Below are 24,273 nucleotides of genomic sequence, written 5' to 3' on the forward strand. Positions count from 1 at the left end.
AGTATTAACACCTGCACAGTATACTTAACAATTCCATAAAATGTTTTCAGTATTGTCTTAGTTGGTTTTTAAAATGGGCTTTTTAATAGATATTTGATAGTGTAATGTTGTGCCGATGGGTCAGTAGCTGGTGCATTTCATACCCTCGGCTTATACACGAGTCAGTCATTTTCCCCAGGTTTTTTTATGGGAAACTTGGGGGGTCGGCTTATACTTGGATCGGCTTATACTCGCGTATATACGGTATTGTAAATTTCAAACTTGCCATGCAGTAACAGCTTCAGTGAATTGACATTTTACTAACTGATGAGAAAAAGCAGCTGCTTTATGCATTACCGAGTGCGGTAATACTTTGTAAATTGAATCCTCTCTGAGCAGACTCTTCCATCACCCATTCTCCACCATCCGGCAGCGCTGCAACACTGACACTATCCCCTGGGTTGCGATCACATTTCATATCATGGGATTGGAACTCCGAAGAGCATGTCGGCATTGCAGCACCACTGGGGGTGAAGAGAAAAAAAGCCAATCCAGCTGCCGGGAACAGGTAAAGATCCCTGCGCTGCTCTGCACACTTCCCAGCGGCAAAAACAACAACAACAAAAATTTGGCCCTGCTCCGCACATATAGCTTTACTATATGTGGCTGCTAATTGGTTAAAGACCATGATTTCAAACAGAAGAGAGGAAGGAGATGGGCACAGCTGCTAAAATACCCTTTATTGTGGCTGGGTTGACACAAAAATCTTACAGCAGTGGGGGAAAGGACAAGTCTGACAGCTGTTTCGCAGGGACATGCCCTGCTTCATCAGAGACAGGTAAGCCCAGTGTGGCAGTATCCACCCCTGCTGCATTTTGTGCAAGTGCATTTTTCTCTTCATATTCGCATGGGTTAAAGACCATGATGGCGTGAGTATGCTGCAGTCTATTGATATTTAAAATCAAGTAATGTGTAAAAATGGTTAATAAAACTAAATGTCACTTGGTAAAATGTATGCAAATCCGTCAGAGAAACGAACTGTGCAAAAAAAATTTTGTTTTTATGAGGTGAGTCTTTGCTTTGGTCTGTCTGCAAGCCACACATTAACATTAAAAGAAGCAGCGTGTATTAGAAAACCTCTGTCGAATGTTGGGCAAATCCTGTGCAAATCCTCTTAGGCAGATGCTTGAAGCAGACATTGATGACATGAGTACTGTACTACAACGGCATCTCTAAGGACAATCCTAAACTGCTCACAAGACGTGTTTCATAACAGCACAAGTCTGCTGGTTTCTTTCCAAAGCTGCTGCAGTGCTCATTTTATGTTGCTCTAAATCCCTGCATGCTGGACCATAGAAAATAGTGAGTGTCTGCTTAAATCCTTGTGTAATATATCTAAAGGGAAGTGACATCTGGATGTTGTAACCCGTAGTACATTATAACATTTATAGCATAGGGTTAAAATAACCTAAAGTAAAGCTGCACTAAAGATTCCTTCTTTGATTACTTCTCTGCCATATTCTACGTACCTGTATAATATCAGTTAATAGTTGCAGTGAGTTATCTCACCTGTCTTGCCAGAGCTGCAGTACCTTAAAAGGGAACTTTAATGAAGGATTGAATTTCATTCCAACCAGTAGCTGATACCCCCTTTTCCATGAGAAATCTTTACCTTGTTTTGAATAGATCATCAGGTGGTCTGTCATCAGGGGTGGTGAAATCCCTCCCACAGTCTGATTTCATGACCATGGCCCTGACAGTTTGCTGTCTGTGATCCTCGCTGCATTGTGGGAATTAACTGATTTTTCCACGCAAGCCAAGCAAGCAGAATCTCCTTCTGTACATAGAAATCTCAGTAACAAACATTCCATACAGATTACCTGGCAGAACTAAAAGTGCCACCACCAGGGATAAATTTCAGGATGTAAACCAGTGGAGGAAAGACTTTACAATGGGTAAACACTGACTAAATAATCTATATATGTATTTTGGAAAAACTAAGTTATTTGATTCATTATGTTTTCAGTACTGTTCTTCTTCATTCATGGGGGCTGCCAAGTTGCTTTTATTATAAACTCTACAAAAACAGGGATAACTGCAAAGCACAGGTTTCCAAGTGACAATCAAATGCTGCTGCAGCTGCTAAAAGACTCTGAACTCTGAAAACAGCAGATTAATTACAGCGTAAAATGTGGAATTGTCTTTGTGAGAGGAACTCACACCCAACTTTTGTTTTTGAAAGATTTCTTGTATTCAGGTACACCTTGAAACTGGACCCGAATTAGTAATGCAATACACTTCCTTTCTTTTTAAGCCCAATTTAAAATACTGGCATATTATGCCCAGTATTTTGAGTAAAAGCAGCTACATTGTGCATTGAATAGTAAATAGTTTGCAGTACACATTGATTCCACTTGAAAAATAAAATAACCTAATTGAGGTGGTAAAATTGGTCAGTGAATGGCCAGTCAAAATCATGGACGGCACTACGCTGGGGCATGCTGGCACACTGTGCCACCCCCTGGAAATCACTATGGCCTCCTGAGTGCCCCTCCTGCTCAGTTACATACAGTTAACTATTTCCAGTCTCCAGCAGCGTACAGCGAACAGGATAGGATCTGTGAAAAACTCTCCATTTCAGCCTGTGTCTATGCAGGTGTTAAGTAAACCAAGGGTCTTATCTATTTGCCATAAATACCTCACAATCCTTATCAGATCCCTTTTGATTAATGTATTTGGATGACACTTATATGTGCAAAAAAAATCTCTTTACCTCCTTATGATTGTGTGTTCTAACATTTTCAGTCTGAAGAAGGCTTACAAGCTAAAAGCATACTGTTTTTATTTTAATTTAGCCTTAAACTAGAGCTTGTATTTTACAGACAAGACGCTTTGAATCAGGCCCCACCAGCTAGCCATTGTGCCCCCCCCCCCCCCCCTAAAAAATAAAAAATAAAAATTTGAAGCTGGAGCTACCACTGGTCAAAATTGGATGGGTGTAAAGCCTGGTACATACCTTCAGTTTTGACTGGCCAATCACTACCAATATTACCACCTCCATGTAGCATAAGAGTTACCTACGCAGTCCACTCCATAGTATTCAATACCTGTTGAACCTCTACTATGTGGAGGTGGAAAATTTAGTCAGTGATTGGCTAATCGTAATTGGCTTTAGTTGGAGGGTGGGAAGGAGGGCAAAGTAAGATAATCCTGAAAACTGAATTTTTGTCTCTTTTTAGGAACATCACAAAATGCTTAACAGGAATATTCCTCCATGTTAACCCATGTTTAGGAACAAAATGTATTTTTAGTTTTGAATAACACGGAAAGGCATTAGGACCTATTTGGGGTTTTAATACTGTCTCTATGAACTTTCAGGAGAGTAAAATGACTCCATCAGTTATATGTTTTTTCAGTACAAAGACATACTGTATATCCAAATGATCCCTTTGCCGGATCATGTCACACAGTAGAAGGCCAGCATTCACCATCCAGCTGAAGCTTCTTACACAAGTATTCTGCAGTATAACAGATCATTTCCTTCATTGACTGTCGTATCTTACTATGGTATTTATTTACGTATTTTACTACTTTACTGTGTGTAACTGTCACTGCCGCCTACATGCAGCACAAACATTGAACAATTCACATTGCTTTGGACTGGCAGCTAATCGAGGGTAAAATGGGATGTGCAAATCAATAATCTGTCTTAAATAACATGAGGATGCACACAGCTACTAAGCTTTGTGTTCAATAATTTCCTCCATAACCAGCTTATTTTGTGTTTCTATGCTTTTACTTGCCAGCTCTGGACTATATATATATATATATATATATATATATATATATATATATATATATATATATATATATGAAAATACAAATCTAAGGATATTTTCTTTGCTACTAATCTTCTAGTAATTATCCGTACTACACAACCAATTCATTATATCATCATTTTTTTTTCGCTTCAGTGTCTCTTTAAAGAGGAGCTGTCAGCCATACTATCTCAGGAAAAAAAAACAAATATATAAGTAGATAAATACTTGCTCTACTTACATAACATATGTATTGCACTGTCCACATTAAGATTCCTGTGAATTGTGTAAAGGAAAAGTAGAGAATCCCATTCTAGACAGTCTCCATATTTACTGTGGCTATTTTGAAGCCAGTCCTGATGTAATATCCACCCTTAGTCTCCTCAGCCTGATTTGCCCACCCTTCACTATAGAAGGTGCATTGTTTCAGCATGAGAAATATTGGCCAATCAGAGAGGAACAGAGGTGTGGGAGGGGAAAACAGGAGGGAAAGAGGCGTCAGCCAATCAGGCTGCATTAGTTAAGTCTGAGTGGAAGTAGAGAAGCACAAAAAGACAAGGCAGCATGCCCTGCAACTTCTCTTTTGTGTACCAAATTTTCTGTGTACCAAAATAAGTAATGCAAACTGGGGAATGATAATTTATCAACAAGAAAAGTAATATTGATTTTAACTTTTGGATTGGCTGATTAGCATCCTCATTACTTGTTTACCAAATAAAAATAAAGAATTGATCTTTGATTTTATGCCTGACAGTTACTCTTTAAGGGTTAGTTCATGGGAAGGGTTTCATGTTGGGAGGGTTGGGCATTAGGAGGGAGCATTTTACTAAAAGGATCAGTTATGGTTAGTGGTTTGCAAGAGGCTTTCCTACTAAGCACCTCACAATCTCTGTTAGGAACATTATGGAAAGGCTTTTTGTATGCTTAAAGAGGAACTGTAACCAAGGTTTGAACTTGATCCCAATCAGTAGCTGGTACCCCCTTTTCCATTAGAAATCTTTACCTTGTCTTGAATAGATCATCAGGGGGTCTGTCATCAGGGGTGGGTGAAATCCCTCCCACAGTCTGATGTCATGACCATGGCCCTGACAGTTTGCTGCCTGTGATCTTCGCTGCATTGTAGGAATTAACGGATTTTTCCAAGCAAGCAAAATCTCCTTCTGTGCATAGAGATCTCAGTAACAAGCATTCCATACAGATCACCTGGCAGAACTAAAAGTGCCACCACCAGGGATAAATTTCAGGATGTAAACCAGAGGAGGAAAGATTTTACAATGGGTAAACACTGACTAAATAATCTATATATGTATTTTGGAAAAATTAAGTTATTTTATAAAACCCTACCACAGTGTGTGTAATGTCACACTGTGGGAGCCTTGTTGCATTGTGGGAAATAATGGCTGTTTCCAGCTGCCAAGCAACTAGTATCTCCCTGCATATGTATAGCTATTAAAAAAAAACTTTTCACCTATCGCATTGTTAGGGGGTGTGGTTATAAATAATGGCAGTTGGTGCTGTCTGGTTTTTTTTCATGTCTGCCAGTAGTAAAGATGATGCTGTACAGGCTCCTTGTGGATTAAACAATATGAATTGATCTATTTTTTTAACCTCTCACTTTGCAATGTATAAAAGTTCCTCTTTCAAATGTAAACTAACTGAAATAATGTTATAATGTGTTGAGATGAGCTGAAGTGGAGTTGCACTTTTAGGTCCTTAATGGAAACATTTGGCATGCCATCCAGGTTTCCATGTCATCATCTTTTATTGTTATAGTGATGCTTGACTGTATTAATGGGGATTTGCTTCTAATGATGTGAAATAATTGTTTTTCAGGAAGCAGACACTGACGAAAATCAGGGCACATTAACCTTTGAAGAGTTCTGTGTGTTCTACAAGATGATGTCATTAAGGAGAGATCTCTACCTGTTGCTATTGAGTTACAGTGACAAAAAAGACCATTTAACAGTGGATGAACTTGCTCAGTTTCTGAAAGTGGAGCAAAAGGTTAGAAATGTAACTTCCGAAGCTTAACATATGAATGTATGCAGCACTGATATGTCCAAATATGTAGAATAAAGATGAATAGAAGGGCACTCACGAACCCAGGAGCTACCACCAATACAGGGATTTAGGGAAACTGTCCAGGCAGAATCCCACCAGGTAGTCACACTCCAGTAAAAAATAATCAAACCATTAAAAAAAAAAAAAAAAAAAAAAAGCTCTCCAACAGGGGTAATGAATACAGGGAGAAGGAGGAGCCCAACAATCATAAAATAATTAAAAAACACTTCACAATGACCAATGTGATGACTAATCAGCATGAATTGTAATCAATTTTTATTAAAGGACATACGAGGTGAAAATAAACTACGGTAATAAGAAAAACAATTGTATCTATCCTCCTCCTAAAAATGACTTTTTAGATATCCCACAGTTTTATTTTATATTTGAATCTAGTTTTTAAGTTTTTACTGTTTCATTGTCTCTGCTCAATGACACCTTAATTGAAGTATTACAGAGCTCAAATCTATGAATTATTGACCCTTTTTATCTCTTTCCTGCTCCCAGAAGCCATTTACTGACAGAAAAGTGTTTTATGGCTGTAATTAGTTATCAGTGAGGTTTATGCTATAGTCTGACCCAGTCCGACCCAGACAGAAACTGTCACTTTCATACCTGATGTTTAACTCTTTCAGGCAGAGAAAGAAAAAAAGGAACACAGCCTAGTTACCGTATATACTCAAATACAAGTCAACCTCGTATATAAGTCGACTCCAATATGCAACCCTCTTAAGCTGGAATTTTTTATTGACTCGAGTATAAGTCTACCCCGCAAAGTTAATGAGTGCACTTGGGGCTCAGGAGGGGTTAATGACTGCATTGCATACAGTATTGCAGCCATTAACCCCTCCTGTTCCTTAAGTGCAGCCAATACCTCCTCCAGGCCCCCAAGTGCTGCAATTATTCACTCCCTTTTATGCAGCCCAGTATTTCCCCCCACCCCTTTCCTTGTTAATTGTTGTGGCCAGGACTTTTAGACCTGTGTTTTCTTGGTATTTCCATTCTTCAATGTATCACTTACCACAGGGTAAATTGCTGCAAACGGGAATGTCACTATTAGTACACACATTACTCAGTGTGCTGAGCTCAGTGTTGCCTGTGACTCGTGTATAAGTTGACTCCTATACATTTATGAAGTGAATCAGACCTAAATTTCTAGACTTATACTCGAGTATTTACAGTATTTGTGTACTTGGTACTGTACATATACATGTCTATCTCATCATGTCACATGTCACATCGGTTGTCCTTTAAGGAGTCAGGACCATTAGACAGATGTGTTTTGTGAGTGTGAACTCGCTTCTTCAGGTCAATGTTAAGTTTTAGTAGTCAATTGGACCTTCAGTGATTGCATTCTTTTTTTCTTCAACAGGCACTGCGCTACTATTTTTAAATTGCTGTTAAATTAGTAATATGTTCTATGCTATACATCAGCATATGTATATGTATATGGGACATATACTGAATTCCATTTATCCATGGCATTCACTTTGTTATGATTTTATTATTGCTAAAACATTTTAATGTAACTTTGATAGTGTATACTTGCAAGCCCTGATTCGCTAGGCTGAAGCAGTGTTGCAGCTCATTGGGTATCATTCATAAAAGTGCTTTCGGTAAATTAAATCCGTGTGGAGAAACACCGCTGTCGATATTTCAGCCTTGCGGAGATATCCCGCTGTAGGCTGGTGTTAGGCTGTCGGTAGGCATGCGGAAACAGGAGAAGCTGGCAGAGTCCCTCCATGCAGTGCTTTCTCTGCTGCTGCTTGGGAGGTCTGTCCCATTCACTTACATGTACTCCGCATGCCTATCGCTACATCCAGGGGAGCGGTAATCCCCGTCCGCATACCGCTTGCGTAAAGTTTTATGAATTGACATTTTGTTACATTTCCGCATGGAATCACCACACAATGCGGTAATTTATCGCTCTGCTTGGGAAAGTCAGCTTCGCATGCGGAAACAGCCTTTATGAATACGCACTTTGCTCAGTGTTCGGTAAAGTCGCCTGTTTTTAGCATTTTCGCATGCGGGAACGCTTTATGAATGATAGCCATTATGGGCTAACAGTCATGATCACATCCTGGCCAGCCAATGATCACATCCTGGCTAGCCCGCAATGCCACTGTGTTGTACAGAGAGCCCTGGACGTCTGCATGTGCGGCTCCACCAAAATCAATAGGGATTCACGCCTATGCTACCCTATTCATTTATGGGCAGTACACTGCATAGCACATAGGCTGTCCACATTATTTCAGTAAAAAAATGTATAGCGGAGCATGCAATGCAATGTCTGGTGAGCAAGTTTTAGTACCCATGCATGGACATACACATGCCTGTTGAGTCAGAAAAAAATAAATAAAAAAAAGTCCTAAACCCTTAGGGCCTGAGCCCACTAACGCTCTTCTGTCTACTTTTCAGCATCTGTAACATTGATATGTAACTTTAAAGCAGACACAACTGTGTCAGTTGGCTCTGGCCCTTAGAGATTTTAACAAAATTGGGGGCAACAAGAAAAGTTTGCTAGTGAGTGTGGGGCCTTCTCCCCTACCAAGCCAGGAAACCCACATGGCTTTTAACCACTTTACCCCCGCCCGTTTGAATTTCTCCGTCCCTTTTTCCTTCCTTTAACCCCCAGGGACGGAGAAATCCGTACTTTCCGCGCTCCCGCCTCTGCCCGTGCTCCCGCTCGCTTTAGCGCGCATTCCCACGGGTAAACACGCCGCCGGCCGCTCGCCCGGAGGTCAATGAGCGGGAAAATCCATTCCCGTTCGTTGATCTAAGCCCCGCAATGATCCGCTGCTTTTCCGCTAAGCAGCGCGATCATTGTGAAAAAAAAAAAACTTACCCAGCCTCCTACTACTTTCTCCTTCTGGACGCTTGGAGGTCGCATTAAACAAAAAGTTACTGGTGCCATCTTGTGGACAAATAGTAAAACTACACCCTAAACATTTTCACATCCAAATGAATTAGTTATACACAAAAAATTAACTCATTACCTTCCACACTCCCCATTTTTTTTTTTTGTAATAAAAAAAAAAAAAATTACAATTAAAAAAAATACATAAATAGTTAGCTTAGGGACTGAACTTTTTAAATATTTATGCCAGGAGGGTACAACACTGTTACTTTATAAACTATGGGCTTGTAATTAGGGATGGACGCAAAACTGAAAAAAATGCACCTTTATTTCCAAATAAAATATTGGCGCCAAACATTGTGATAGGGACATAATTTAAATGGTTTTATAACCGGGACAAAAGGGCAAATAAATTTCATGGGTTTTAATTACAGTAGCATGCATTATTTAAAACAGGGCTCTCAAACTCTTTGCGGCCCTCGATATTTGTGGCCCTCGATACAATATTTTGTGGCCCTCGCCGGCAAAAGCTTCCTTATAGTTTGCTTCAGTGCTCCCAAGTAATCCGCCGCATCCCCGCCGCTAAACGAGGGCTGCAGAGCCCCCAAATCACCCGGGGGGCAATCCGCCGGCATTTCCTGGAAGGGGCAGAGCTTTCAGTTTCAGCTCTGCCCCTCCTGACGTCAATCGCCGCACGAATCACTGCCTCTCCCCGCCCCTCTCTGTGAAGGAAGAGTGAGAGGGGTGTGCAGAGGCGGCGATGCGCCGCGATTGTGAAATTCCTTATGCGGCCCAGCCTCATCCTGACTTTGCCTCCTGGAGCCCCCCAGGTAAATTGAGTTTGAGACCCCTGATTTAAAAACTATAATGGCCGAAAGCGGAAAAATAATTAATTTTTTCCTACATTTTTCCTATTTTCCCATTAAAACACATTTAGAATAAAATAATTCTTGGCATAATGTCCCACCTAAAGAAAGCCTAATTGGTGGTGGAAAAAACAAGATATAGTTCATTTCATTGTGATAATAATAAAGTTATAGACGAATGAATGGAAGGAGCGCTGAAAGGTGAAAATTGCTCTGGTGGTCAGGGGGTAAAACCCCTCAGTGGTGAAGTGGTTAATATTGGATGCGTCGGGGGTACCTGGGTGCTAATTGCACTATTACATCATCAGTTGTTTTAAAATGGCTGTTTCACTGGGGAAATGCTTATATTAACCTTGTCATGTGGCACAGGGGCAAGGCTGCATGTAATGGTGTATTCAGCTTGTGCTGTGTTTAATAATAAGCCTGTTTTGAAATTCCTGAGCTCTTCGTCAGTTCATATGTATGTCTCAGTCAATGTGCCATCTGTCTGTGAACTGACATCCAGCAAATGTCCTAGGAAAAAATCAGGTCGTAGTGAAGATTTTTTTCCGAGACACTCAGCTGCAATAAGCTGTTCTGCGTTTATCGGGGCTGATAAAGGTTACTGTACTTGCATAACTCTTTCTCTACAACTGCCCATATATATGTGTAGCTGTACAATACTATACAGTGTATGCTTATCTTTTTTGTAGATAAGAATATTTAGACTGACAGTCATGTAACACAAGCGAGCTACGTGGTGGGAGGGACTCATCTGAGGCTGTATAAGTGAAGCGGCGACATATACTTTCTCTCTCCAAAGCCTCTGGCATTGCATTTCACATTCTAGCAAACTAGATTTAGAAGCAGGTGTTAAAAGGTGCATGCACACGCAGAAGATGAAGCATTTTTATTAAGTATCCAAACTATAGTGTGGACATAAATAGTGACGTTTCAGAGATAGAATATTGTTCTTTTCCCAAGCGACATCACACACATACTATACCATTGCAACAGCAGATATATATATATATATATATATATATATATATATATATATATATATACAGTGGTTTGCAAAAGTATTCGGCCCCCTTGAAGTTTTCCACATTTTGTCATATTACTGCCACAAACACAAATCAATTTTATTGGCATTCCACGTGAAAGACCAATACAAAGTGGTGTACACGTGAGAAGTGGATCGAAAATCATACATGATTCCAAACATTTTTTACAAATAAATAACTGCAAAGTGGGGTGTGCGTAATTATTCAGCCCCCTTCGGTCTGAGTGCAGTCAGTCGCCCATAGACATTGCCTGATGAGTGCTGATGACTAAATAGAGTGCACCTGTGTGTAATCTAATGTCAGTACAAATACAGCTGCTCTGTGACGGTCTCAGAGGTTTTATAAGAGAATATTGGGAGCAACACCACCATGAAGTCCAAAGAACACACCAGACAGGTCAGGGATAAAGTTATTGAGAAATTTAAAGCAGGCTTAGGCTACAAAAAGATTTCCAAAGCCTTGGACATCCCACGGAACACTGTGCAAACGATCATTCAGAAATGGAAAGAGTACGGCACAACTGTAAACCTACCAAGACAAGGCCGTCCACCTAAACTCACAGGCCGAACAAGGAGAGCGCTGATCAGAAATGCAGTCAAGAGGCCCAATGACCCTGGACGAGATCTACAGCTCAGGTGGGGGAATCTGTCCATAGGACAACTATTACTCGTACACTGCACAAAGTTGGCCTTTATGGAAGAGTGGCAAGAAGAAAGCCATTGTTAACAGAAAAGCATAAATCCCATTTGCAGTTTGCCACAAGCCATGTGGGGGACACTGCAAACATGTGGAAGAAGGTGCTCTGGTCAGATGAGACCAAAATGGAAGTTTTTGGCCAAAATGCAAAACGCTTTGTGTGGCGGAAAACTAACACTGCACATCACTCTGAACACACCATCCCCACTGTCAAATATGGTGGTGGCAGCATCATGCTCTGTTGGTGCATCTCTTCAGCAGGGACAGGGAAGCTGGTCATAGTTGATGGGAAGATGGATGGAGCCAAATACAGGGCAAACATGGAAGAAAACCTCTTTGAGTCTGCAAAAGACTGAAGACTTGGGCGGAGGTTCACCTTCTAGCAGGACAACAACCCTAAACATAAAGCCAGGGCAACAATGGAATGGTTTAAAACCAAACAAATCCATGTGTTAGAATGGCCCAGTCAAAGTCCAGATCAAAATTCAATTGAGAATCTGTGGCAAGATCTGAAAGCTGCTGTTCACAAACGCTGTCCATCTATTGTAATCTTACTGAGCTGGAGCTGTTTTGCAAAGAAGAATGGGCAAGGATTTCAGTCTCTAGATGTGCAAAGCTGGTAGAGACATACCCTAAAAGACTGGCAGCTGTAATTGCAGCAAAAGGTGGTTATACAAGGTATTGACTCAGGGGGCTGAATAATTACGCACACCCCACTTTGCAGTTATTTTTTTTTTTTTAAATGTTTGGAATCATGTATGATTTTCGTTCCACTTCTCACGTGTACACCACTTTGCATTGGTCTTTCATGTGAAATTCCAATAAAATTGATTTATGTTTGTGGCAGTAATATGACAAAACGTGGAAAACTTCAAGGGGGACGAATACTTTTGCAAACCACTGTATATATATATATATATATATATATATATATATATATATATATACACAAGTTATGGATCACGTAAGTCAATCATCTGTAAGTTCCCCCAAGAAAGTAAATCAGTATAAGTAAGTCCCTATATGAGTAGACCTGATGGGGAAGTACATGCTCAATATGTGAATCAGTGTGGGCAGAACCCTTCCAAACACTCACGCAATCCTCGTCCAATCAGACTGCACCTCATGCCCATACAAATCATCATGCCACTGGTGGTGGTGTTATATAATTAAACTGTGTGGCTATCAAGTAATCAAAAAACTGATACACATCAGGTACACATCAGTACACATCACAGACTGGTGCACAGAGGCTGGGGAGACGGCATGCACAGGCAAAGGGTGGAATGGCCCACCACATGGATTCGCCCTACAGGGGGAGTCAAGAGGCAGCCGAATTGCCCTCCACCCAGACACACCAGACCATTCTGCCCAGAGTACGCCCACACACAACCACTGGGGAGCAGATGAAGCCTCGCGCATAAATGCACACACAGTTACCAGCCCAAGGCCAAGCACTAAGTCACAGCAAGGGGGTGAGATCATGTTCATGATTGGGTTCCCTTGTTGTCTTTGTGTCAAGTTTTTTTTAACCCAGTAGGCCCTTCTTTTTAATATTTATAGCCTTTTATGTCTGTCTCCTCCCCTTCTCAATAGTCTTACTTGATCAATAACCTGAAATGTAAGCTGACTCGCATTATGGTGCTGTTCTACAAAGTGAATAGGGACAGCTTGGTCAGTCCATTGTTTCTTTTAGCATATTTATGAGCGGATATTTCTTCTTTGATTTTCTGTACTGTCTTACCTATATACAGTTTTGTAAATTGTTGTTTCTCTTCCTCTATCCATTGAACATATTAAGTCTGTCCCATTGGGAACAGCAAACCTTTGTTTTTTGGAGCCCGAAGCATCTATTCCTACTCATCACAGGGGAAAATCTAGTGTTCATGCAGGTGTCCCCCAACCTCGATGACATTGTCCTTAATAATCCATCATGTTGGATCACTAACGATCACTAACGAATTTCTATTGTAGTTCCTATTGCAGGAAACCTCCTGCTCATCTCTTTCCTTCACCTCTCTATAGAACAGAATGGGCAGCTAGCAGAGAGCTGAACTGCATGTCCGTTATGCAAAACCATCACTGATAATCATTTTGAGTTACAGAAATTAAAAAGTAAAAAATAGTTATACTAGTGATATGTCTTAAGTGAACGTAAACTATTGAGATAAACAATTGTATTTCTAGATCTAATCTAAATTCATATTTTCTTTATTGGTTTTAAGGGTAAAAAATCAAGGTTTGAAGATTGCTGTGTCTTACTTACATGACTACTGATTTATATCTATGTCCACTGAAAGAGTTCTGATGACCTGAATTGTTTAACATTATTTTGCTATCAGAATTGTTTGCCCATCCACATGAACTGTTACGACCTTTAATTAATTATCATGCTGCATTTCTACATGACTTCAGAGAATTTGTGACAATCAGCCCCCGGGTTAGTAACCCTTACAGTGAAAAAAGAAGGGACACAGGCAAGTTCTAAGTAGAGTTGGTACTTAAAGGAAACATCAGGCAATATAGAGAAAATAATATCTGTCACTGGTACTGTAAAATATCGATATGTGTTTATAACAAAGTTTATGCCCTAAATTCTCTGGCTTTTGTAGATAAAAAAATATATTTTCCAGCGCTATTAAAATTCAATATTTATAACTGTTTTGCTGACAGTTTATTTATGGTTCAGTGCATCTCATGCTTTATCAGAGGGATTTCTGCCATAGCTCTGAGTCCAGACTTTCCACTGAATTAACACTCAGTGTACTATAGACGAGAACAACTCATAACAGCCCTGTCATTCCTCTATACAGATGAATAATGTGACAACGGAATACTGCCTTGACATCATACAGAAGTTTGAGGTTTCAGAGGAGAACAAGGAACAAAATGTCTTGGGAATAGAAGGTAAGAGCTATGTATTACTGGTCTGAAAGCCACTTAGATGTACTTCTGTTGTTAAAGCGTCAAATAAAAGAAACCTAACTATCCATAAAATAGCTCTTGATGAGGTCTGAAAATGGCACCAAAATTGCTTTCACCTATGTCTCCAACAACATGGTGGCTGTTATACTGTGGTTTTTTTTTTTTTTTGGTTATTTGTTTTTTACTCAGAGGAGTTGGATAGGGACTAAATAGGACCTCCCTGCAAAAATAGTAGCATAGGGCCCCCTTGGTCCCCAAACCCCATAAAGGTCACATGATAAGGAGCCGGCAAATGGCAGCAGAGAGTGTTCTGCTGTGAAGCAGCTTTTGGAAGCAGGAAAAAAGTACAGACGCTCCCGGTACTCTGCATTGCGGGAGGTGGCAGGGATATTTTTGGGTGAGCAAACAGGGAGGTTTTTTTTTTGCTAACTGGCTGCTTTTGCAGTTGGGGGGAGGGAGGAGCCCCCAAAGCCTCTGGGCCCCGTGCAATAGCGGGGTTCAGCAAGTGTGATTGCTACGCCCATGGCGTTGGGAGATATACTGTACAAGATATACTGTACAGTATGTATGTTTCTAAGACCCTCCCTCTGAATGTTACAATAATGTTCCACTCAAATGACAGTACAGTTTTAGTCTACAGAAATAGAGTCTGAAGAAGCTTACTCTTTACATACTTTTAAGCTAACTAATAAATTGTATCATCCTGATTGAGAATGTCCTGCAAATACAGCTCTGTGAGACAGATGCAAGGCCAGATTTTTACTTCTGTTACTTCTTGTGCCCCTAGGTCAGCGCCCCCCCCCCCCCCCCCCCATTTGCTATGCAGCTCACTTTTCCATGAGTATCATCCATGCAATGTACCCCTCTCTTTTATAAACAGCTCCATTGGGCATCAGTTTCCCTTTTTTCACGTGTTGCTCCCCATTTTCAGCCAACTCTTTTATATGTAGCAACCCCTCTTTAAGATTCAGGTGCCCCTTTGGCTTCAGACACTCAAGGCCTGGGCCTTTGTGGCCTTTCCAGAAATCTGGCCCTGGACACACCTTGAGCTTAGATTGGGCACTCTCACCCAATGGTAGCTAAAGGATTGCTTTTTACTTAGGAAATGTACTAATATGTTATAATTGTGCATTTATATAATGCTCATATCTCCCAAATACATAGTGTTGTCACTGGCTGTCCTCAAATTAGCTCACAATCTAATACTTAGTACTGCAGTCAAAGTATGTCCCCAATTTGGGTGAAAACAGTTAACTTATTAGCATTTTTGGAGGAATTTGGGAGGACACCGAAGTGCTACTATACTAGTATATGAGCAATAAAAGTAATTTACAATTTTTTTTGAAACTGGGCAAATCCATTGCCAGAAAAATAGCATTTTATTTATCATCTTTAGGCCCAGTTTCGACATGACTCTGAGGGCAGCATCTGTGGTGGCTCATTTAGCTACTGAGCAGAGAAGCATTTGGTGACTGGTTTGGTCATCGCATTTCATTTTGAGCCCCCTAGGCGACAAGGAACTGCGGAACATAGCCGATTCTGGATGCTACTTGTAGCGTCCAGGATGAGACAAAATGACGGGATCTACATCAGCATTTACGAGAACAATGGTACCGTCATTAAAACAACCACCTCTATTCAGTTGAATGCACCGTCGTTGATCCCTTTCAGTAATGCTTTCGAACCCTGACGGAAATTTCCCAGCGTGCAGCAGACTGTATGAACCAGCCCTAAGTAACCATCCCTCAGTTACTTATGAGTCTCTCTTTCCCCCTCAATCCTTGGAATCCCAAATGCACCCCATACTTTCCTGATGGCCATGGAATATTACCCACACAGGGCCTCCATTGTTCTGCTTTTAATGACAGAGACTACCTGCATTATCACAAATTGGTAGAAGTGTTATACACGGGTCTATATGAAAAGGGCGGCGGTAAAAAAGGGCGCCTGGTGGAGCCCATATATACCAACTTCGGTTACAAAAAAGGCGCCTGGTGTAGCCCATATAAACTGCGGCTGCAAAAAGGGCGCCTGGTGTAGCCCATATATACCAATTTCGGTTACAAAAAAGGCGCCTGGTGTAGCCCATATAAACTTCGGCTACAAAAAGGGCGCCTGGTGTAGCCCATATAAAAACTTCGGCTACAAAAAAGGTGCCTGGTGTAGCCCATATAAAAACTTCGGCTACAAAAAAACTCTAGGCCGTGTTAATTACTATTCCCCCTCCAGGCCGCCATGGATAGTGGGGGAATGAAATAATTCGGCTTCCAGCACTTGTAGCCCATATAAAAACTTAGGCTACAAAAAATGCAATAATATGGGCTACAAAGGGGCGCCCTACTGTAGCCGAAAACCTTGTAGCTGAAAAAATATGGGCTACAAAGGGGAGCCCGCTTGTAGCCTATATCAAAACTCGGGCGCCCTTTTCTACACCTTGTAGCCCATATTTCCAGAAATAACATTGATGTCTATGGCGGCGCCCTTTTCATACAGGCAGCTCGGGCGCCCTTTTCAACCGATACCTTATACACACTTTCCATACCCGGTTTCCTCTTTTTTTTTTTTCGTCTGAAATATTTTTCAAGAATATTTTAAGCATACAAATGAAAACAGAGAGAATAATGAGCAAAGCAGAGGTGGCTCGCTTTCTTTTCTGGGCTTACTTCCATATCGGAGCCCTTTTTAAACTGCAGGGAATTCAAGCACAACTTTGAGAGGTAACCCAGCAAAACATGTTGTATAATTCCTTTGTTCTGAATAATATTAATTCCCAAACTACCTCTGAGCTTTTCACCCAATGGCAAAAGCATGAGGGATACCAGGTAATGCACCTTTGCTTGTCCATTGGGCCAGAGGTCCTAAACCTGAAGGGCTGCAGTTAGCGGTGGGATGGAATTATCTTGTGTCATGTCATATATGTAAGTTAACTGGGTAAGTGAGGTTGCAAAACAGTATTGTACCAATTTGTCCAGGTGAACTTGAGGGTCAGATGTCTTTTTTTAACCAAACTAGCTATGTAACTGTGTAACCAGTCAAACAAAACAAAAATTAAAAGTTGATTTACTTGATCAAGCTAATAAATATGAGGAGTTTCACTCTGGTGTTCATAGGCTAATGGAATGCGAAGGCATCCTACACAAGCTGTGAGCACGTTCACACTGGGACACATATCTGGATGGACAAAAAGCTACAGAATGACCTGAAGCTGCCCATTGGGTTGGAGCACCTAAACCTGATAGAATGCAAATTAACAGTGGAGAGAGCCATCATACGTTTCCCTCATTGTCACAGCATAACCTATAGCAAGCTATAATATAAATTTGGCATGTATTACGGATTTCATAGATGAGAACCAGAAAAGTCCACGGGCAATGGAAATACTATTAGTAATGTAATTTACTGAGTACCCAACTCATGTTAAAGAATGACTGTACTGCTTAAGTACCAGTCTTACAACTCTGACAATTATTATGAGTAATTCTACAGCCTAAACTACACTAGCATGAGATTTTTAGTCATCGTTGTTTATAAAATCTTGAGAAATGTCAGCTGTCAGACTTACCACTGACATTCTACAAGTCATCTGCCGGCGTGACATCGTTCAGAGCAACGTTCAGGTCTGCAGTGCATGCTGAGAAACAGCTGGCTGCCTGTGAGTTATTCGGGAACGCTGTGAGCATGCTCTGTGCCACTGCACACTCTCATGAATATTCATCAGCATTTATCCACTGCTCAAGAGAAGGCAATTCAGTGTAGATATGTTGCAAGGTGGAAATACATAAGAGAGTACATGGCTGCAATGCACAAATTTAATTTCATCATCCCATGAAAACAACAACAGCTGATCAGCATCCAGTTCCAAATGGAGTGGCTTAGATGGAAAGTCAAACATGCAGACAGCTCATGTAGATGCATGTGCACGGATTTTACTTTTGTGATGTCTGGAATCATAACAAAACAAGGCAAAGCATATATATGTATTTTTTTTTACCTTCTATAAATTGATTAAGCTGTTGTGACCCCTCACTCTGGTGTCACAGAAGTGTCAATCCAGAGGCCATGCACACTCCATCTGTGGGATCAACACTCCCTGCCTGTCTCCTCCTGTGGTCTTGTGTCTGTCCTCTTCAGTAGTGTAGAAGGTGGAGTGGATATTCCCAACAGCCTAACAATCCCAGGCTATTCCTCTATTTGTCCATGTGCAATGATATCATGATGCAAGCTTGCCTGCTTAGTTGACCCAACATGTTAGATCTTGTAAAGAGAAGAGGGGGCTGCTTAATGTGCATGTAGACCACATAGTAAAACTGAACGTGAACTGCTCTATGATCATTATTTGGAATGGAAGGGCAGATACAGTAAGTTTTGCTTATTTACATCTTTACATTCTTGTATAATCTGACTTGGTATGTCTCAATGTCAATTAATGTCTGTAGTTATCTAAACAGTACAGTTACAGGTCACAGATGTAGGACACAAGCTCTGCTTCTTCTTATGTCTCTTAAACTCCTACTTTGTAGGGAAATTACATCAAAGTAGTGGACATATTTGTTGGTTTGCTGCCTAAAGTCTTGAGGTGGCAAGCCTTGTTTTGGTGTCCATGGTCATCTTTTCTGTTTTAAATGATGGATGTACCAAATCTAGTAAACCCTGTCAAATTAGAGGGCCAAATTTCCTGATACTGCATATAAGTGCTTATGGAAATCAGTTCTTTTAGGAGAGTGTTGCTATGAATCCAAAGAAATAGAGTGGGATAGAGAAAATATTGACGATCACCTACAATGGTTTAGTGGTGAACGCCTTATTAGGGGTATTAAGTGACAGGGGGTCATATCTTATCACTGAACTCACCAGCGCTTAGCACTAGCAAGTTCTTAATTTAGGCGATAGGGGCATGGTCCAATCCTATTCAACTTAGGACCCCCCAGGCGGAAAATAACTTGCTTGGGTGACAGGACCGACTCTAGACTTTGTGCCGGCTGAGGCAAACTGTGAGGATGCCACCCTCCTCCCCGGTATTATAATTGCCACTAGTATAAGTAGCTGGAGGAGGTAACAGCCAGAAATGGGGGCAGCGAGCACAGCGGCGGAAAGGTGGTTCGGACACCCCCCCCTCACCTGGGTCCCCCTTTCCGCTCTCCCCCTCCAGCTATTAGCTCTATTTAAAAGCATTAGGCAGTGATGGGGAAGCAGTGACTCCTTACCTCCTTACGTTCCAGCGTGCGTTCCAATGTTCGTCACTTCCTGCAAAGCCACCCACTTTACAGACCTGCAAAGAGCAGCCATTTCATTGGCTCAGACAATGGACCAATGTGAAGCCCCGGCTGCAGATTCAAAGATGCTTTGCCTGGGCTAAGAGGCACACAGTAATTACAGGGACAGATACACTGTAATTACGCAACGGAACTTGCGGTGAGAGGCAGCAGGCAGTTAGCGGTGGTATGTATACTAACGGGTGACAGCACAGCTACATGGGGGGGGGGGAGGGGGCTTTAGAGATGTTAGGCGACCGGACGGGGAGCTCTGGGGGTCTCCTCCCCAGATGCTGCGGCGGATGATGGCGGCGATGTTCGGCGTGTGAGTGCGCATGTGTGGGGAGTGAGGCCATGGTACTGAAGGACAGCACCACAGCGTAGACCTCACTGCCCATCGCCCAGTAAAAGGGAGTATTGTTCAGGCTTTCACCTGAGTAATGCTCCCTAACGATCGTCCATCGCATGAAGTAAATTGGCTATAGAATTTTGTTGGTAATCCTCGCATGATGGCCAGGTGATAAGTAGCTCCCATATGTAAGCTACTTCTTACCTGGAATAGGATATGGCCAGGGCCGGGCCGAGGCAGAGGCTGGGAAGGCTGGGGCCTCTGAGCGCTGCCACCAGGGGGCGCATTTCTCTGTGCTATCCCCAGGCTCGGACTGAGCCAGTGTTCAGACCTAATAACCTACAGGAGCACCGGCGAAGTCCCGATGGAAAGTTCGGTAGGCCTTTTACGTCACCTGTCACATGACGTGGTGGGCCCCCTCTCCTCTCTGCCCATCTCTGTCTGAGCTAGCGGCAGAGTTTCCCCCTGGCCAGTACTAATGCTTCTGGCACTGAGAATGTGCAGACCAGGCCCCTAAATGACGTCAGGAAGCAGCAGGAGAGTCATGTGATTCAGGCACACAGACGTGCAGCTCTCAGCTGATCACTGGAGACTGAGCAGCGCGCAGATTTTGAATTGAGAAGCCAGGGAGAGCTGGCTGGAGCGAGATGCTGGGCTGCCCGTGACATGCTGGAACAGCTCGTTAGGGAGATTGCGTCTGAAGCTGGGAGTGACAGAGCACAGAAAAAAGATAAGGAAACACCCCAGTGAGAGTGGAGCAGCTAAAGAGTACAGAAGCAGAGAGGACAGTTTTCAATTACATACGGAATGCAGGAGACAGAGACAGATGAAGAGATTAAGCTGGGAAAAGAAAGATTAACTCCTTGTCAGCAGAGAAGACAAACAGGAAGAAAACACAGATGGAGGAAAGTTGTAAAGATCATCTGTAGCAGATAGTGTGCATTACAACTGGGCCAGAGTATAGAGACAAGAGAAGGCTGGTGAGATCTTAATAATGTATTGTCAGAACTGTTTTGATTCACATGCATGCTTAAAGTAAACCAGAGACAAGTATTTGGCAGCGTTTTATACATACCTGGGGCTTCCTCCAGCCCCATCCGCACGGATCACTCCCACGCCGCCATCCTCAGCCTTCTCCCTCTTCGCTACCGGGTCCCATAAGTCTGTTCATTTGCTGTCAGTTGGTGCATGCGCAGTGCGCTCCTCTGTCTCGCTCCCGTGTCTGGGAGCCTTCTGCGCCTTCACAGGCGCAGATTGCTCCCAGCCATGGGGGTGAGACACAGGAGCGCCCTGCGCATGCATTGACTGGCCGCAACTGGCTGAAGTTTCAGGCCCCGTTACTGAAGAGGGAGAAGACTGAGGACGCGGCATGGGAGCGATCTGTGCCAATGGGGCTGGAGGAAGCCCCAGGTATGTATAAACCGCTGCCAAATACTTGTCTCTGGTTTACTTTAACCTCACTGAAGATAGCTTAACTTATATTTAAATGTATAAAAGAGATATAAATGTTTCTGTGTAATGTGAATTTTTCTGAATATGAAGTCTTCTGCAGCACTTTACAGAGTACATAATCATGTCACTGATTGTCCTCAAAGGAGCTCACAATCTAATCCTGCCATAGTCATAGTCTAATGTCCTACCATATTATTATTATGTATTTATAGAGCATTGACATCTACTGCAGCACATTACAGAGTACAGGAGACTGTATAGGGGAAGGAGGGGGACCTCTATATCACTAGGTAATGCAGTCAGGAGCACAGCAGATCGGCCTACAGGGGGCTGGGAAAATCCTCAGGTCGCTGACACTAACCTAGCCCATACCTACACCTAACTGTAACACAGCTATTGTGCTGCCCAGTGCCCAAATTATAGGCTATGGCTAATAATTTCAGAATTTTGACATGGGCCCCTATAGTGGCACCCAAATGACCTACTTTGGGGGGGGGGGCGCACTTTGGAAGCTCAGCCTCTGTTGCTGGGGAACCTTGTCCCGGCCCTGGATATGGCACAGAGTCTCATTCATTTTCTTTCGGTCCTCTACTTGAACCTATTTCTTCCATGTTTACATATCTAAATAGCATAGTTGTATTATTGCACAGTTTAGTCTCAGCCTGACTGAACTGCAGAATGTTATGTCTGTTTCAGGGGGCTACAGTTTAGTTTTTTTTGAGACTCACCTTACTTGCACTGCTGATATTACTGAATGAAATATGAGTGCTGCTACATAGTCTAATGGGCTATCTCTGCCTCTGAGCATCTCAACAAGAGTTTGTTTACACCAGAGAGCCAGGTCAAGGTCCCACAGTTCTCTTCATGGAGCTAATAGAGATACTTGACAGTGAACAAGATGAATATTTCCTGAAAAGGTTCAGATGTGTGCAATAAATGGTATATGTGGAATTGTCTTTATGAGAGAAACTTTAGATTGCAAGAGTATTCCTGAATTCAGAGTGTTCTGATAGGATTTAACTAAATACATTAAGCTCCCAAAGCAAGGCAGCTATTTCCATTACAGTTACAAGTTACTGATAGTTAAAAGCTCATTTATCTACTGCTAAGTGTCCCAAAATTTTGTATTAACTAATAAACTGGAGATGATTGTCTTAGTTTCTTTGAATGCTACAGTAGTTGCACAAGCCCTAAGGTTCTAAAAACAAGGTCACAGATGGTACGTTAATTTTGAAACTAACTTTATTTAACATTCTCCGCTGTATCCATCAGTACAAATATAAAATAGGTCAGATTACACAGGCTTTATACCATGTTGCTACAAAGCAGCAACCTCTGTTTTGTATTTTTAACTGTTTTTGCGGCAAAAATGTATTCATATAACATGTTTGTGTTTAGTGCTGCCAAGTAGTTTTGCTAATCTCTATCTACAATATGTATATTTGTTTAAGCTTATTTTTCTAATGCAGCTTACAAAATATTTTCATAATATTAGCAAAATTATTGGAATTAAAAATAGATGGATACTAAAATAAATCTCTTTTTTTTTTCTTCAAGATCAAGCTATCAATGCAAACCTAACTACAGTATACACTTCTTAGTTCAAAGATACAATATTTAGAAATCTTGCAGAATCGCTAAATGTCAAGACATATAGGGCCCTATTCTTTTGCCTAGTTCGACAGCATTAAGCACAGGGGAAATCTAAAATCAGGTTATGATCCAATTAGAGTTAGCAACCAGCCGGGTATTAAAAAACTTGCTAGGGCAATTTTATCACCAAACACATAATTTACACTCGAACCTGGTCCGCCTTTCGATGCTTTACATCAAAAATTAGTGTTAGCTTAGATCTGATTGGTCTAAAGTTCCTATCGCTCATCCACTGCCGCATTTATCTAGAATCTGGGAGCCTCCTTTAGTAAAAAGAACCCCAGATGCCCATCTGTAACTGACTACCTGCCGGACTACTGTCGCTGCACATTGCTACCTGCCCGCCTTTGTCCCCGTTAGTTCCTCCCCAGCACTGTTTCTCCTAGCAGCTCTGCAACACACAGTCCTGGCCCCATCACCACCTGTGTCCATGGGGCGGCACCTACCTAAACATCTGCCTCCCTGCCACTCCCTGATGACACTTCATCATTTGTAATACTGGGAGCCCTGGAAAAACATCTTTGAACCTCCTGCCTATTTGGACCAATAAGCTTGCAAGAAAACTATTGTATGTTTTACTGTATTACCTGTATCACCATTTGTTGGTTTGATGGTGTATTTATAAAGTGGCAATTACCATATTTACCCCTTTATAAGTTGCATTCGATACTTTTACCAATCTGTGCTAATTGTACCAAATTCCATAGGCTACAGTTGAGTGCAGAATGCATTGTTTTTGAGAAAACCCTGTGGCAAAAAAAAGTTTCAGGGCTGTACTTTTTCTGGTAAGGAATGACCTTGATAATCCGTTACTCCACTCAGGTAAATTAAATTAAAAAAATAAAATAAAATTAAGTTATTACTAAATTATAAAGTGAAAAAGGAACACAAGAGTGCAAAATAGTAGGCACTACGTGTAGCATTAGAGCAATCAGTCCATTCTGTAGATTTGCAATAGATGTGGCGGGTTATCTCTAGAGTCCTTGAATAAAGGCTGGTGTAAATAGCAACACAACCTGATCCATATCATAGTATTTAGTGAATCTCTTCTTTAACTTTGCTGAACACTAACGGTGTAAAAAGCTATAAAGCTTTAGTGATGGAGATTATTAGGGCATGAATATTCGCAGAGACAGCTGCAGACGGATAGCACCAGAAGGTCTCAGTCTGGGACTGGAAGCCAGTGGAAAGGCGATGTGAGACTAACTGAGAAACAAAGTATTTCTTTCTTCTCTTCTGATTTGCTGTTTGCATAGTAAACTATAACTTGTGTTATCATTCTTCATCTAATAACGCATATTAAACGAGAAAACTTTGCT

General features: G+C 41.6%; 1 protein-coding gene across 9 annotated transcripts in view; it reads left to right on the top strand.

The window, feature by feature from the left end:
* PLCH1 (phospholipase C eta 1) overlaps positions 1-24,273 on the top strand; it is a 359,933-nt gene that overhangs the window by 239,886 nt on the left and 95,774 nt on the right. For all 9 annotated transcript variants that reach the window (XM_068280865.1, XM_068280866.1, XM_068280870.1 and 6 more), the window contains 2 exons: positions 5,631-5,801; positions 14,137-14,230. In XM_068280865.1, coding sequence (XP_068136966.1) covers positions 5,631-5,801; positions 14,137-14,230 — 265 coding nt within the window. The remainder of the gene's footprint in view (positions 1-5,630; positions 5,802-14,136; positions 14,231-24,273) is intronic.

The sequence above is a fragment of the Hyperolius riggenbachi genome, chromosome 4 (genome assembly GCF_040937935.1).
Source record: "Hyperolius riggenbachi isolate aHypRig1 chromosome 4, aHypRig1.pri, whole genome shotgun sequence".
Classification (NCBI taxonomy): Eukaryota; Metazoa; Chordata; class Amphibia; order Anura; family Hyperoliidae; genus Hyperolius; species Hyperolius riggenbachi.